Here is a 15,756-nt window from a genome sequence, read left to right as displayed (position 1 = left end):
CCAGATTGTAGGCATTGCGAAGGTCCAACTTAGAGAAGATCGTTGCCCCCTGGAGAGGCTCGAAAGCAGAGGAGATGAGTGGTAGAGGGTAACGGTTTTTAACCGTGTTGTCATTTAGGCCCTGGTAGACGATACACTGGCGCAGGGTTTTGTCTTTCTTCTCCACAAAGAAAAACCCTGCGCCGGTGGGGGAGGCAGATGGACGAATACCCCCTGCAGCAAGAGAATCTTCAATGTACCTCTCCATGGTCTTCGTCTCCGGACGCGACGGGGAATAAAGCCGCCCCAACAATGCACATGGCAGAACTGTCTCCAAACCATGATCGAACCAGTAGCCCAGTTAATCAGAGGTTTGTGTCTCTGGAGCCATGAAAACCCAAAAACCACAGGTGCAGGAGGGGATTCAATGGACAGGAACTGCATAGACTCACTGTGATTATCTGACACACTCAGGTTAATGGGAAACATAGTGTCGGTGACTGTGCCAATAGAGCACCCATCCAGCGCTCTGACATCCATGGGAATGGAGATGCATATATTAACAACTGGGACTGAGTAGCAGGCAGTTTACTCTGGGCACCTCTGGGCACCTTATTCATCCAAGCTACTCAATACTGCTCCCAGCCACAAGAGGCAGCATTGGTCTATCTGTACAAAACTGTAACTTTCATCTGTACCCAGATGACTGTTGTATACGCTACTGCCCCTACGGCAGCTCAGGCTCTGAATCTTCAATCTGTTGTTAATACCTTGTAGTAAGCCTTGGTTGATCTGAAGTTGGTACCTAATGCTGGTAAAACCAACAACATGTTATTTTCCAAATCATGTAATAATGTAATGTGATTTGTGCATAAGTACGTTAGATGGTGCCCGCATTGATCTTGTTCCCGCCTATAAATATCTGGGCATCTGGATTGACAAAAAGCTATATTTTTTAAAGCATGTTGACGAGTTGGGCTTCTTCTATAGGAATAGGGCTTGCATTTCATTAAATAGTAGAAAACTGATAATTCAGTCTACATTCATTCCCGTTATAGATTATGCCAATATTATATACGTGAATTCAGCTACCAGTGTTTTTAAGCCCTTGGACACAATTTATCATAGCGCACTTCGTTTTATAAAATCTGACCGTTTTTGACACTCAACACTGCTGTCACACCCTGATCTGTTTCACCTGTCTTTGTGCTCGTCTCCACCCCCCACTAGGTGTCTCCCATCTCCCCCTTATCCCCTGTGTATTTATAACTGCGTTTTCTGTTTGTCTGTTGCCATTTAGTCTTGTTCCGTCAAGTCCTACCAGCGTGTTCCCGTGTTTCAGGTGCTCTAGTTTTTGTTCTTCTTAGTCTTCCTAGTTTTGACCTTTCTTCCTGTCCTGATCCTGCCCGCCGTCCTGTACCTGCCAGACTCTGATTTTGATTACGACTCTATGCCTGCCTTAACCTACCGATTGCCTGCCGTCCTGTACCTGCCTGACTTACCTCCTGTGTATGCAGTTGGGTCTTAGCCTGAGTCCGGATAGTACGAACTGGCCATTGAAGGCACGGACATGGCATCTGTAATCCTTCCATAAGACCTTGAAGTAACCCCCCCCTAGGAAGAAGTAAACATTTTGCGCCCCCCCAACTCTCCACCGCGACTGTAAATAGTATCATCTGTCTATAAAATTGTTATAAGTACACCTCTGCATAACATTGTATCCTTATTAACATTAAAGAACTCCTTCATTAACATTAAAGAAAACAAAAAAAGAAAAAAGAAAGAAATATAGATCAACTTACAACAAAGAATAACCTTATTAACATTTATTAACTTTATTAACACAAACAACTTTTAAACGAGGCGACATTACTCTCCCTCACCCCTATACCATCGAAGGATGGGAGGATAATGTGAAAAAGTGGCCCCGAATTACCTACGGTAGTATTTTTATGTTATTTCATTGAATCCATCGCTAGCGATGGGCAAGCCATGAACCACCTGAAAAGGCTCCGAGGCTTATCAGTACCTGCACAGTAGCATGGTGGGATGTGTGTTAATGAAGTCGGAAGGGGATTACATCTATTTAAAAGCATATGTTGAGCCTAGACAGTGTTAGGAATCATTACCATCATCCTTGGGTCGTTGTTACTGAATTATAGGAAGTACAAATGACAGGGTGTTGATCCATCGCAGGACTAGGAAGATCATATAGCCATGCAGCAGCAATACAAATGAAGGTTCTCAAAATGTCATGCCACGGAAAGCCTACATGAAACACATACCTTTTTTTAAGTGGTTTTAAAATCCCCTGTGAGAAAAATGTATGTTGAAAAACTATTGGAACCATTTCCATGTTACTTTGACTGATATATTTGATGGGCATTATAACGACAACACTGTGGTACCCTATTGTAAGATGTTTCATTCATCCACCTGTTTATTTTAACCATAGAGATAGTTAGAGGACAACATGTACCTGTCACATTAGGGAGAGGCTATACGGAATGTCATACAGCTCGAGTTGCGACGGAGGGTTTCGGTTCCGTCAGTTGTCCCGATGAGCCCTTCCCAGCTAGCTAGATTATGCTTGTGGCTAAAAACTCCAGCAAGAATTTGAAACTTGTCTGCCGAAGTTGAAACTTGTAGTGTAGTGTAGGGAGAGTGTTCAGAAGCATTCCGTTTTTATTGGAGAAAAAATAAAAATTGGTGAAAATCGCTACAATGTAGGTGCTTTAGCTGTCACCCTGGCCGTCAAGCGGGAGTGAAGGACACATGCCCCATGTTGTGTTGCTCGCTTGTAGCGCAAACTCAAACCATTGCGCAATAAGCTGTATCTCAGTGACATCCAGATGGTTACTACCAATGTTACAAGTTATTTATCGTGTAGGCTACCATACTACTCAAAATAAAATGAAGTGGGGTGGAAGAAATGTGACACGTTAATAACTACCACCACTACCACCACAGCTGCGTTGTGAAGCAACTGCTGCAAGCACCTCGATACAACACCGTTGAACATTCATTACATCAACTAATTGCATGTCATGGTGACATCCAGATGGTGACCAATACTACAAGTTTTTACTCCCTCACCCATCGAAATAGACTTCACTTTATTTTACAAGTTTTAACTAGCGTCATATTCTGTTGTTGCCAGCATAACTGATTGACTGAACCAAATCCATTCCTCTCCACTTGACTCTCAGCTGCATGACATGCGTCATCAATTTGGGCACCAGTGTCTGTATAGCCTCTCCCGTCGCATTATGGCATCTGTGAGAGCATGGGCAGCGCCATGGATGCCATATCCATTTTGGAGTAGTTCATTTTCTTCTACTACTTCTTTGAACATGTATAAAGTCACGGTTGATAATTTACTGCCATCTGCAGTTGTGGAATGTTTGTGCATGAGTATAATTCATTGGCTGATCCCTCCTGATGACCTGGATGGTATTATGTTTTCCATTAGATGCTGTAAAGAAGTCAGTGGAACGACCAAAATAATGGTAATACCATGGAAACGCGTGGGGAAAGATCCAGAATAACTACATTGCTAGCTAAATTTGCCTACATTTAGGCTATTGTTTTTATGTGTATTTCACAATATGTTATGGTAAAAATCGGAGTTAATTGCTTGTATGGATGTCAACCCCAATATACGTTCATGTCATCATCACAAATGAACTGCATTAAAGTTAAAATGACTTTGACTACCACCACCAATTTCTGTAAGCTCTCTATGCTACCAGCTCATAATAACATCAGTTAGCATTTAGCAGTCTTTTCTTCTAAACCTGAAAAGCATATGTGGGAACTCCTTCAAAACTATTGGGAAAGCATTCCAGGTGAAGCTGGTTGAGATAATGCCAAAAGTGTGCCAAGCTGTCATCAAGGCAAAGGGTGGCTATTTGAAGAATCTCAAATATGAAATATATTTTGATTTGTTTAACACTTTTTTGGTTACTACATGATTCCATATGTGTTATTTCATTATTTTGATGTCTTCACTATGATTCTACAATGTAGAAAATAGCTAAATAAAGAAAAAACATTGAATGAGTGAGTAGGTGTTTTAAAACTGTTGAACCCAAAATAGAAGCTTGTTTTACTCCAATGTTTGTAAACATTGTAAAAGTTTACAAACACTGTATAGCCTCATAACATTTTGAAAACAAAAAAAATTACGGAATGGATAGTCAGTCCTTGCATCCATAGCTCTGTCTATTAATGAGTGGTAACATTTCTCCTGGCCCATTCCTCAGCTTTTTACCAAACCATACTTGGGGCGACCGTTTAGTTATTGTTTCATTTGTGGATTTGCCCTTTAAACAGCTGCATATTATCAAGATATCAAAGTGTCACCAACAAAAAGGTAAGCAATCGGCCTATAGCAAATGCGGCACATGGCATTCATTTTTCACATGTAAATAGTATGTTTCAGTAGTGCTCAAAGCATGCCATTCCATGAGCGCAGCATTTATTTTTCAACTCAAATCAATGAGCCCAATCAGTTCTCCATGACAACAAAATCATAAACAACAGAGTAAGGCTGGCTAATAAGTCCTTAGTTTTGGGTTCATGCTCAGGTAAAACAATTTAGATCAAGGGGTATAACATGTATTGGAATGACTGGAATTCTGACAGACTTTGGTTTTCAATGTAAAGATATCATTTAATTGTATTATTATATGTTGTAGAAAGCAATGGGTTAGAAGCCTACATTACCAACCCATAAAGTAAAGTTGAACATCCATATATGGTCAGCTATGTAAACTTTAACATTTATTTATCCTGCAATAAATGTGGTTCAATTGGTAACATAAGTAATCTAAAATAATAATCTAAAAGTAATGTAATCAGATTAATTTTACCCCCTTTTTCTCCCCAATTTCATGGTATCCAATTGTTAGTAGCTACTATCTTTTGGATCAATGCTACTTAGGAAATCTGTTTAATATCTAGAGGAAAATCTGGAATGTGTGGAGGCTGGAAGGTGAGAGTCACAAGAATTGGTCTTATTTAGATTTTTGTGTGTGTCTGCAGAGCAGAAGAAGCATGTTTTAAGAATATTTAACTAGGCAAGTCAGTTAAGAACAAATTCTTATTCACAATGACAGCCTACTGTCAAACCCTGGACGACCCTGGGGCATATTGTGACCCACCCTATGGGACTCCTAATCACGGCCGGTTGTGATACAGCCTGGATTCGAACCAAGGTGTCTGTAGCGATGCCTCAACCGCTGAGACACTCGGGAGGCCCCTGGGCCTGTGTAGGATGTATTTTAGAGTGGACTGTGATTGAATAAGTGGGATGGGTTTTGTTAGTTGACCTGTTTAATTTTGTATGATGACGTTTTCCCCCTTTCCGTAATGTTTTTTTCAAAACTTTTCTTATTCAATTCCCCGTTCTGTTGGTGGCGGTAATGCACCATTAACATTGGATGCTAACCGCCGTTTAAACCCCATCGACGAAGAAGATTACGTGTGCACGCACCCGGCATCGTAGCTTGTAGGAACCAATGGTATGTTACTATTCAGGAAATCCCTCCTCCATGAAACCGAAAGAGACTCGCTCTCTGGTTGGCGGTACTTCCTTCCCTGGGTTATATGTTAAACGTGCTGTTGCCTTGTGCGAGCAGCTAGCTAGGTCAATACGGGAAAGGGGGGGAGCGTGGAAAAGGTGAGTGCCCGGCTTGTTACTATGCTAAGGAAACGAAGACAGCATAACATTAAACACAAATTATGAACTCGTAAAATGAATCACGCTTTTTTTTTTTACTAGTATTTGCAGCTGACTGAGGCCAACTGGGAAACGGTGTTCATTCACTAGCTGAACGGGGGAGGCGGGTAGCTAACGTTAGCATAGCTAGCTGCATCAAGTGAGTATGGCAGCCATTGTATATCGATCCAAGCTGCGTTTTCGGCGAACTGTCTGAAATCACATTTTGGCAAGAATCAAATGCTTAGGGTACGTTTTCAAACCAGTTTGTGTTTATCGTGATATTTCTCCCATTTGTAACGTTATAGCCTTATTTGGTGAACAAAACCGCGTGAAACCATGCAATGGTGTGCGGCCTAGTTTCTACGCGCAAAGTGCTGTATTGCCCACTGTACTGTTGCTAGCTAACTAGTTGTGTGCATTGGTCTCATCTTAGGTAACGGCTACTATAGCTAGTTAACTACTGCCACTTGTAACGTTAGCAAACAACGGTCATGTTAACTACGTTATTTGGGTAAAAGTACATTAGTCTCAAGACCGGCATGGTATTCTTTACGCGTTTGTTATCTAACGTTAACTAAGGGCATTTTTACACTTGTTCTCAGACAGTTTTTGTCAACTCGGTGCCGTTATTTTTTTGTGCAGAGTGAACACTCCAAAGGAACTCCGACCTTTCAAAAGAGCCCCCGAACCGAACTAAAACCATTTCGATATGTGGTCTGGGTTAGGTTCGCTTGAATTCCTCTGCCCGGTTGCCTTTTTTAGAGCATTGTGAACACGAAGCATCTTAGGTTTGCTTGTCATTATTCCTGCACCACACACTAGGCTATTGCAATACCGTGTCCCCTGCCATAAATCCTCACATTGATGCCACAAAGGAGAGAAGAAGTGGGGGTTTGCAGAAGAAACGGTATTTGGATATTGATTGGGATTGTCAAGGATGCACAGAAATTCCACTGTGGCGTTTTTAGTTCAGATTATTTGGTATGCAATATGTCTTCTATATGTTAAAAGAGAGCTTCAGAAACGCTTTTTTCGATTGTGGGGTTTGAATAGTGTGAGAATCACAACATGGGGGTACAAAATCATTTCTAGCTCTTAAAGGTGTAGTAGCCTACGTTGGGTGTAAATTGAATTAGTTTTATTTAATCTGCAGTTATTCTAGTATTTATTCTGTTACTATTAAAATGTACATAACTATAATTATCTTCTGATTTAATTATTGTCTCATCTTTGAACTAAATGCAATTTATTTGCTTACCCAATGTACGTAGTTATGTCTAGCTGTCTGATACCACTTTCTGATGGAATGGCTTGGCCTGCACTTTGTAAAGACCCAGAGTGTATTGAGTGAATGTTAAAAATATATATATATATATAGATTCCTTTCAAAACATAGCAATGTGAATGTAATCGGGACTCTGACAAAACAGGAGAACTGGCAAAAGTGTTGTCGTCATTCAAAGGCCATCCAACCAGCCTCATAACCGCAGACCATGTGTATGGTGTCGTGTGGGCAAACGGTTTGCTGATGTCAACGATGTGAACAGAGTGCCTCATGGTGGAGGTGAGGTTATGGGATGCGCAAGCATAAGCAAGGACAACAAACACAATTGAGTTTTCTTGATGGCAATTTGAATCCATAGATACTGTGACGAGATCCTGGGACCCATTGTCGTGTTGTGCGATTCATCCGCCGCCATCACCTGTTTCAGCATGATAATGCAAGGATCTGTACACAATTCCTGGAAGCTGAAAATATCCCAGTTATCCCTTCGCTGCATACTCACCCATTGAGCATATTTTGGTTGCTCTGGATCAACGTGTAAAAATGCACATTCTAGTTCCTGATGATATCCAGCAACTTTGCAGAACCATTGAAGAGAAGTTGGACGACATTCAACAGGCCACAATCAAAAGCCTGATCAACTTTATGCTGCATGTGGCAAATGGTGGTCACACCAGATGACTCGTTTTCTGCTCCACACCCCAACTTATTTTAAGGTACAGTGGGGCAAAAAAAGTATTTTGTCAGCCACCAATTGTGCAAGTTCTCCCACATAAAAAGATGAGAGGCCTGTAATTTTCATCATAGGTACACTTCAACTATGACGGACAAAATGAGGGGGGGGGGATCCGGAAATTCACAGTGTAGGATTTTTAATTTATTTATTTGCAAATTATGGTGGAAAATAAATATTTGGTCAATAACAAACGTTTCTCAATACTTTGTTATATACCCTTTGTTGGCAATGACAGAGGTCAAATGTTTTCTGTAAGTCTTCAAAAGTTTTTCACACACTGTTGCTGGTATTTTGGCCCATTCCTCCATGCAGATCTCCTCTAGAGCAGTGATGTTTTGGGGCTGTTGCTGGGCAACACGGACTTTCAACTCCCTTCAAAGATTTTCTATGGGGTTGAGAGACACCTGGAGACGGGCTGGGCCACTCCAGGACCTTAATGCTTCTTACGAAGCCACTCTTTCGTTGCCCGGGCGGTGTGTTTGGGGTCATTGTCATGCTGAAAGATCCAGCCACGTTTCATCTTCAATGCCCTTGCTGATGGAGGTTTTCATTCAAAATCTCACGATACATGGCCCCATTCTTTCCATTTACACGGATCAGTTGTCCTGGTTCCTTTGCAGAAAAACAGGCCCAAAGCATGATGTTTCCACCCCATGCTTCACAGTAGTAGGTATGGTGTTCTTTGGATGCAACTCGGCATTCTTTGTCCTCCAAACATGACAAGTTGAGTTTTTACCAAAAAGTTATATTTTGGTTTCATATGACATTCTCCCAAACTTTTTCTGGATCATCCAAATGCTCTCTAGCAAACTTCACAGGCCTGGATATGTACTGGCTTAAGCAGGGGGACACGTCTGGCACTGCAGGATTTGAGTCCCTGGCGGCGTAGTGTGTTACTGATGGTAGGCTTTGTTACTTTGGTCCCAGCAGGTCATTCACTAGGTCCCCCCCGTGTGGTTCTGGGATTTTTACTCACCTTTCTTGTGATCATTTTGACCCCACGGGGTGAGAACTTGTGTGGAGCCCCAGATCGAGGGAGATTATCAGTGGTCTTGTATGTCTTCCATTTCTTAATAATTGCTCCCACAGTTGATTTCTTCAAACCAAGCTGCTTACCTATTGCAGATTCAGTCTTCCCAGCCTGGTGCAGGTCTACAATTTTGTTTCTGGTGTCATTTGACAGCTCTTTGGTCTTGGCCATAGTGGAGTTTGGAGTGTGACTGTTTGAGGTTGTGGACAGGTGTCTTTTATACTGATAACAAGTTCAAACAGGTGCCCTTAATACAGATAACGAGTGGAGGACAGAGGAGCCTCTTAAAGGAGAAGTTACAGGTCTGTGAGAGACAGAAATCTTGTTTGTAGGTGACCAAATACTTATTTTCCACCATAATTTGCAAATAAATTCATTAAAAATCCTACAATGTGATTTTCTGGATTTTTTTTCTCATTTTGTCTGTCATAGTTGAAGTGTACCTATGATGAAAATTACAGGCCTCTCATCTTTAAGTGAGACTTGCACAATTTCGTGGCTGACTAAATACTTTTTTGCCCCACTGTGTATGTGACCAACATGCATATCTGCATTCCCAGTCATGTGACATCCATAGATTAGTCCCACATTTATTTGTTTCAGTTGCATTTATTTTCGTTCAGTATAGGACACTGCCGCAATACGTTTAGATGGACTTGTTGGTTACCATAGACAATTCCTCTAAACACAACATTTAAGGTCCTTGGACTAGGAGTAACGTTAGGCTCTTTAATCCATTATTGGGCTAGCTAACCTTTAGCCAGCCTCACTTGTAGCATGTGCTGAAACTATTTAATTGTTCCTGTAAAATAATGAGCAGCTGGATAAATTGCAAGTATTTTCATGAAATGATGAGTTGGTCATTATTTCCTACCCAGTGCAACAGGCCATGCTAGTCCTTAAGGTCTGTATGGTGTTACACAAGGTCTCAATGTCACTCCTTCATATCTAGTTTCAGATTTTAAGATGTCCCACTCGTCATCACGTGGCTCCTCGCGCAACACTGACTGCAAGGTCTATGTGGGTGACTTAGGCAACGGGGCTGCTAAGGGGGAGTTGGAGCGGGCGTTCAGCTACTATGGACCTCTGCGCAGCGTCTGGGTGGCCAGGAACCCTCCTGGCTTTGCCTTCGTCGAGTACGAAGATCCCAGAGATGCTGAGGATGCGACGAAGGGCATGGATGGCAAGTGAGTACATGTGAGATTGCATACAGCAGCCTGTTATTCTGTGCATTCATAGGGCTTAATCTATAACACGGTCTTCAATATTACAATTTTTGCAGACCTTACCACTTTCACAAGACCTGACACTTGCTAGCAGGCTATATATGCCATCTATTCTTAATCCACTGTCCTTTTTCAGAGTGCTCTGTGGTTCTCGCATAAGAGTGGAGTTGTCAACTGGCATGTCTCGCAAGTCACGCTACGGCCGTCCCAGCCGTCGGCACTTCGACCCCAATGACCGCTGCTACCAATGTGGCGAGAGTGGCCATTATGCATATGACTGCTCTCGCTTTAGCAAGAGGGGAGGAGGCCGTCGCCGCAGCAGGTACAGTGTAGAGGCCGCCTACTCCAGAATATTTCTTTCACCGTTAATTGGAATGTCACTTTCGTTGAATGACATTCAACAACATGGTGGCTCCAAGATGATGTCATTTGGGGCGGCAAGGTAGCCTACTGGTTAGAGCGTTGGACTAGTAACCGGAAGGTTTCAAGTTCAAACCCCCGAGCTGACAAGGTACAGATCTGTCGTTCTGCCCCTGAACAGGCAGTTAACCCTGTTCCTAGGCCGTCATTGAAAATAAGAATTTGTTAACTGATTTGCCTAGTTAAATAAAGGCAAAAAAAACAACAACAAATATTGTGTAGCAACCATACATATACTGTATGTTGATAAATGATCCTCCTCTCAGGTCCCGCTCACGATCTCGCTCAAGGTCCAGGGGAAGGCGTTACCGCTCACGCAGCCGAAGCAACGACCGTGACCGGTGAGTGATTCTGTTTCACAAAGGGACCCCTGCAAGTTGACTTGAAGAGACTTGGAGTCTCCTATGAAATGTTTTTATTTTATTATTTGTTATTCTAGCTGACCTTGGACCTGTGTCTGATATTATATGGCTGTTTTTACACAGGCAGCCCAATTCTGATATTTTTGCCAATTGGTCTTCTCTTTTGCTGGTAATTTGGCAAAAGATTAGAATTGGGCTGCCAGTGTAAATGCGGCTTAAGAGTTCTCTTAATTGCTATTATCAGCTTCATGAGTTCCCTTATCTACCTCTAACAGGCGTAATAGATCCCCATCATACTCAAAGCGCAGAAGCAGGTAAGATTTAATCTACTGCTGAAATCGGTGAATATACTATAATTTTTGACTGTTTGTTGTATATATATTTTTAGACTTGTGTAATTTGTAGCTACCATCCCAACCCTTAGTTTACATATAGCGGCTAGAGCTGCTTTGAATAGATGACATGACAGAGGGTATTGTGTTTGCACGGTAGATCTGGGTCCCCAGCACGTTCCAAGTCCAGAAGTCCAGTGTGCAGATCCAGGACCCCAGTCCGTCGGTCCAGGACTCCAGTGCGCAGATCAGTAAGGTAAATGATAGTCAGTCATGAAGTTGTCTTTAAACATGGTAGGCCTGTCGTCTAGTTCTTACTGCGACAGATGATGCTACTGAAAGTAATGATTGATCGAAAGTGCATGATTGCAGGGCCTCCTGAATGGCGCAGCGGTCTAAGGCTGTGCCCTGAGGCGTCACTACAGATCCGGGTTCGATCTCGGGCTGTATTGCAACTGGCTGTGACCGGGAGACCCATGAGGTGGCGCACAATTGGCCCAGAATCGTCCGGGTTAGGGGAGGGTTTGGCCGGCCAGGATGTCCTTGTCACATCGCACTCTAGCGACTCCTGTGGTGGGCCAGGCGTGTGCACGTTGACAAGGTCGCCAGTTCTACAGTGTTTTCTCCGACACATTGGTGCAGCTGGCTTCCAGATTAAGCAAGCTGTGTGTCAAGAAGCAGTGTGGCTTGGCAGGGTTGTGTTTCGGATGACACATGGCTCTCGACCTTCGCCTCTCCGGAGTCCGTACAGGAGTTGCAGCGATGGGACAAGACTGTAACTACGAAAAAGGGGTAAAAAAGTACAAAGTAAAGAAAATACGTGCTTTTCATTTTACTGACGACAAACTGCGGTTTTGAAAAGCCAGTGTTGCTCTTGAATTTAAACAAACGTGTCGCAACTGCCCCACTCTAAACAGGGCTTTGCCACAACCTGATGGGGGCAATAAACTAATAGAGTTTTCAATGTAAGGCAGTGAAGTGTGCAGGGCGAGGACAAGTTGGGGAAAGCCTATCTTCATGCAAGTACTATGCAATGGCTGCTGATACTTAGCACTACCAAGCCTGCTTGTTAGCACTCACGAGGGTGACACTTGCTTGGCTATCCAAATTATCGTGTTATGTAAATTTCCTGTAAGGTGGTTTTAATCAATGTTGTAAACCAACCAATATGGCACTCAAGAATGGACTACTGTATCATGGCAGATCTCCCTTGTTGTGAAATCTATTCCTTGGGAGAATAATACAGAACTTTTGCACAGGGTAAAGTAAACTCAATCTACATTCTGACTAGAAATGAGACAGGTTCTTAAATGGCAGTAACCAGGTTTCCATCAAACTATTTGAGTCGAGTACCTGTCAAACTGAAGACAGACCTGGTGGAAACGTTAAATTGTTTAAAAATGTTGATGAAACAAAATATGCTGGACAAGGGTGGATAGTTTTTTTTGTAGGCGATTAGATTCTGCGACTGTTGATAGAACAACCGGTCACGCTATGCGGTGTGGTCCTCCCACGATGACTTTATTAAGCATGCACAGTTTATTAGGCTACAGATTAAATACATTTAACTTCAGTGTGGTGAAAGTGCACTGTGATGAGCTTGATGCTCCTTTGCAATAGATGGAGGATCATCGGTGCTTGGCTGCCAATTGACAAATGTAGATTCTCTTATCTGTAATCTCATCATGTAGCCTACCCTCTGCACTGTATCTGCAAGTTGTTGGCTAGAGCGCATGCCAATACCAGAATGGGCACATTTGCTGTTTAAAACAGACTTTGTGCCAAAACCAATTTAAAAATGGGATGGAAATGCACAGCATTTGCTTTTTATTCGGGTAATGAAAGTTATGCTTTTTGTGTGCACTTCATTACGCACAGTCTTTTATTCGCAAGAAGTTGGTTTGATGTTATAACACCACTGCTAGTAAAATGCCAATATAAAAAATAGCAAATCTGCCACATTTATGGAAACCTAGCTAGTGCTTGAAGTGGATTAAGTGCTAGTACAAAAAAAATAACCAAACCAGTCACGGCTGAACGATTAATCAAATTTGACTCGAAATTGCGATATTGATGTGCGATATCCATATGGCAAGAGGCTGCAATATTTTAAGTACCACGTAAGTGAAAAACTCATCAGGAGGTGAAGCAAGCTGGGTGGAAAGGACCGGTGGAGTAGTGACTGCTAGCAGGATATTATTATCTCCAATCTTTACAGATGGCAATCGTTTCCATAAATTGATGAATAGGTCTAGCTTAGCATGTATGGTAAGGCCTCGACTATCTTCCTATTCAAATGAGCTAAAAAAAAATAATGGTAACATTCGTATTGTTTTGTGTGGCTTCAGCGTAAGCGATAAAAAGTGGAAATAGAGACCCGTTCTAGTTGAGATGCGCGTCAAAGCTGTCAGCCTGCTAGGCATCATTTATAATTCAAAACCATGCATTCTAAAATCGCGCGCTCATGTGTGAGTTTAGGCTGTCTAACATTATTTTAATGTATTTTTTACTTTCGTTTTTTTTTGCTAGAGTTGGGAGTTCTCTCCTCTTTTGGCCGCTTCCCAATCCCACACACCACTCCCCGCCCCCTGTCAATCCAGTTCCTCATGCTCGAGATTCACTCAGCATGCATTGACCAAAACGCATGCAGTCAACAGATTATCCCAAACAAAATCGATGCAGCTTTCCACTTTTCTTAATATAAATTCAAGTGTTCTATTATACTATTTGTTTGTATAACTAGTGTTTTGCAGAGAGCAAGTGATGTGGTCTTAGCATGCTCCAAATGTGCCTAAAAACAATGGCCCCTAATGCTAATTGCTAGTGACCAGATGGCTAGCAAAATTTATTGAGGGCGAATCTTGCTAGGAAACTTTTGCTCCAATACAGGCTGGGACCAGTGGTGGAGTATATCAGCATTGTTCTTAATCTGAGGAAAGGGTGAATAATATTCTAAAATCTGTCTGCATGTACATTTATCTAATTAAGGTCCCATGGGAAACAGTGACCAACACTTTGATTCCTACTGTCACAAACATTTCCGCCCTTCATTTGTTATCATGCCAAACTAAACTGCTTTCCAACCTTTAAAATTAGAATGATCATTCTATTTCTGTGATTCCAACAGTACCTGTTTTGATCTATAATTGCAAGTAAAATCGCAATATTTGGTACATGCCATATTGTGCAGACCTACAACCAGTATTGAATTTAGGGGCCCCTCATTGCCCACTGACGCTAATGCTGTTTCTTCTGCAGTCGCTCCCGTTCTCGCTCCCATTCCCGGTCAGTGTCCCGCCCCAGGGCGCGGAGCGTCTCCAGATCTCGCTCCAGGTCCCGCTCGGCCACCACCAAGAAGAAGAGGTATTAAACTTGAGAATCTCCTCATACCCCTACACCAGGGTTTTCCAATCCCGGTCTTTGGGACCCCAAGGTGTGCATGTTTTAGTTTTTGCTCAATCACAACACAGGTGATTTAAAAAAATCATCATAGCTTTGATCATTTGAATCAGCTGTGTAGTGTTAGGGCAAAAAAGAAAACGTGCACCCCTTGGGGTCCCAAGGACTGAATTTGGGAAATGCTGCCCTACATATGTTTTCTTTCATGTGGCACGGAAGTAAGACTTTTATTCATGCATTTGGTACTGGAGACACTTAAATTCAACAAAAAATGGGTTGCCTCTGTCTATACTAGTTTTCCCACTTTTGCACCACAGATGTCTTTCTCCAGGTCTCATCCCAGATTACTAGCTATTTTAGTTATGGTGATTTCCAGATGCTTGTACAACTATCAGGTTCTACCTTTTTTTGTTTTTTTTTGTCCCCAGTATCTAAACACAATGATTATTTGAATTAGGAGTAGTGCCTGGTGCAGTCAGCTGATGAAATAGCTACGCCAATGTTCATGCTTTGTTTTAAAGGTCGTGCTCCACTGAAAATGCTAATTGTCTTCCTGCCTTGTTACAGCCGATCCAGGTCTCCCAGCCAGAGGAAAAGCCCCATACCTGATGCTGACTGACCATGGGGGTGAAACCGCTCCATGCCCTGCTGTTCCCCTATCCCCATTTGCCTCAGGGCTTGAAGCCATTTAACCCCTTTGTCCATGTATTTTGATTTCTTTCTCCTGTCATTTAGTTTATTTATCCCTTGGTGTTCATCCTCTGGCTTTGGCATTATTATTTCATCTGTATGTACAACAAATTCCCGAACTGTACATTTCAATGGCTCTTTTTACAGTGGTGATGTTTTTAGCTTTCTGTGCATTTTGAATTTGTTAGCCTTTGGCCAGTGTTAATGGCAAAAAAAATCATTTTCTGACATATTTGGCAATATATCAGCTCCAGTCGAGTGCATTGAAGTGTACTCATAGCTGTACTAAAAGCAGAATGGTTTTATTTCATTTTCAATGTAAATGGCGGTATCTTTTTAATAAAATGATTCTTTACACTAGTAATCTGATTCATGATTGTCTGATGTGGATTTAGTCTAAGTCGATTGCTCACCTGTGTCCATTTTAATTAACATAATAAATTCCCCATTTAAAAATCAGTCTGTTTAAGCTAGAAGTGGTTTTTGTATGGGCTGTGTCTCAAGCCATTGCATCAGCCTTCCACATTTGTGGTGGAAAATTAGGTCTGAGGTCAGTACTTCTGGGCTGTAGT

The 15,756-nt window shown here is 42.1% G+C and overlaps 1 protein-coding gene across 3 annotated transcripts; it reads left to right on the top strand.

Annotated features, from left to right (window-relative positions):
- Nucleotides 1-5,531: 5,531 nt before the first annotated feature.
- On the top strand, nt 5,532-15,548 carry LOC109892887 (serine/arginine-rich splicing factor 7). Of its 3 annotated transcripts, none has more exons than XM_020485753.2 (9): nt 5,532-5,662; nt 5,765-5,861; nt 9,708-9,942; nt 10,118-10,303; nt 10,668-10,742; nt 11,039-11,077; nt 11,256-11,351; nt 14,354-14,458; nt 15,062-15,548. In XM_020485753.2, the coding sequence occupies exons 3-9, from the start codon at nt 9,722-9,724 to the stop codon at nt 15,111-15,113; spliced, it is 774 nt and encodes a 257-aa protein (XP_020341342.1). In that variant the 5' UTR covers nt 5,532-5,662; nt 5,765-5,861; nt 9,708-9,721; the 3' UTR covers nt 15,114-15,548. The 3 variants fall into 3 exon arrangements, with proteins under 3 accessions (XP_020341342.1, XP_031682648.1, XP_020341341.1); XM_031826788.1 differs by having other exon boundaries at nt 5,765-5,950; XM_020485752.2 differs by lacking the exon at nt 5,765-5,861 and having other exon boundaries at nt 5,534-5,662.
- The last annotated feature ends 208 nt before the right edge of the window (nt 15,549-15,756 follow it).

This window comes from Oncorhynchus kisutch, linkage group LG6 (assembly GCF_002021735.2).
Source record: "Oncorhynchus kisutch isolate 150728-3 linkage group LG6, Okis_V2, whole genome shotgun sequence".
Taxonomy (NCBI): domain Eukaryota; kingdom Metazoa; phylum Chordata; class Actinopteri; order Salmoniformes; family Salmonidae; genus Oncorhynchus; species Oncorhynchus kisutch.
Note: the sequence above shows the minus strand (reverse complement) of the source record. Positions and strands in the feature narration are given on the sequence as shown.

Excerpts from the sequence above, each read along its gene's own strand:
- LOC109892887 (XM_020485753.2), top strand. The coding sequence starts at position 9,722 with ATGTCCCACTCGTCATCACGTGGCTCCTCGCGCAACACTGACTGCAAG. Across the intron at positions 11,078-11,255 it reads TACTCAAAGCGCAGAAGCAG|ATCTGGGTCCCCAGCACGTT; the intron begins GTAAGATTTAAT and ends TTTGCACGGTAG. Across the intron at positions 11,352-14,353 it reads CCAGTGCGCAGATCAGTAAG|TCGCTCCCGTTCTCGCTCCC; the intron begins GTAAATGATAGT and ends TTTCTTCTGCAG.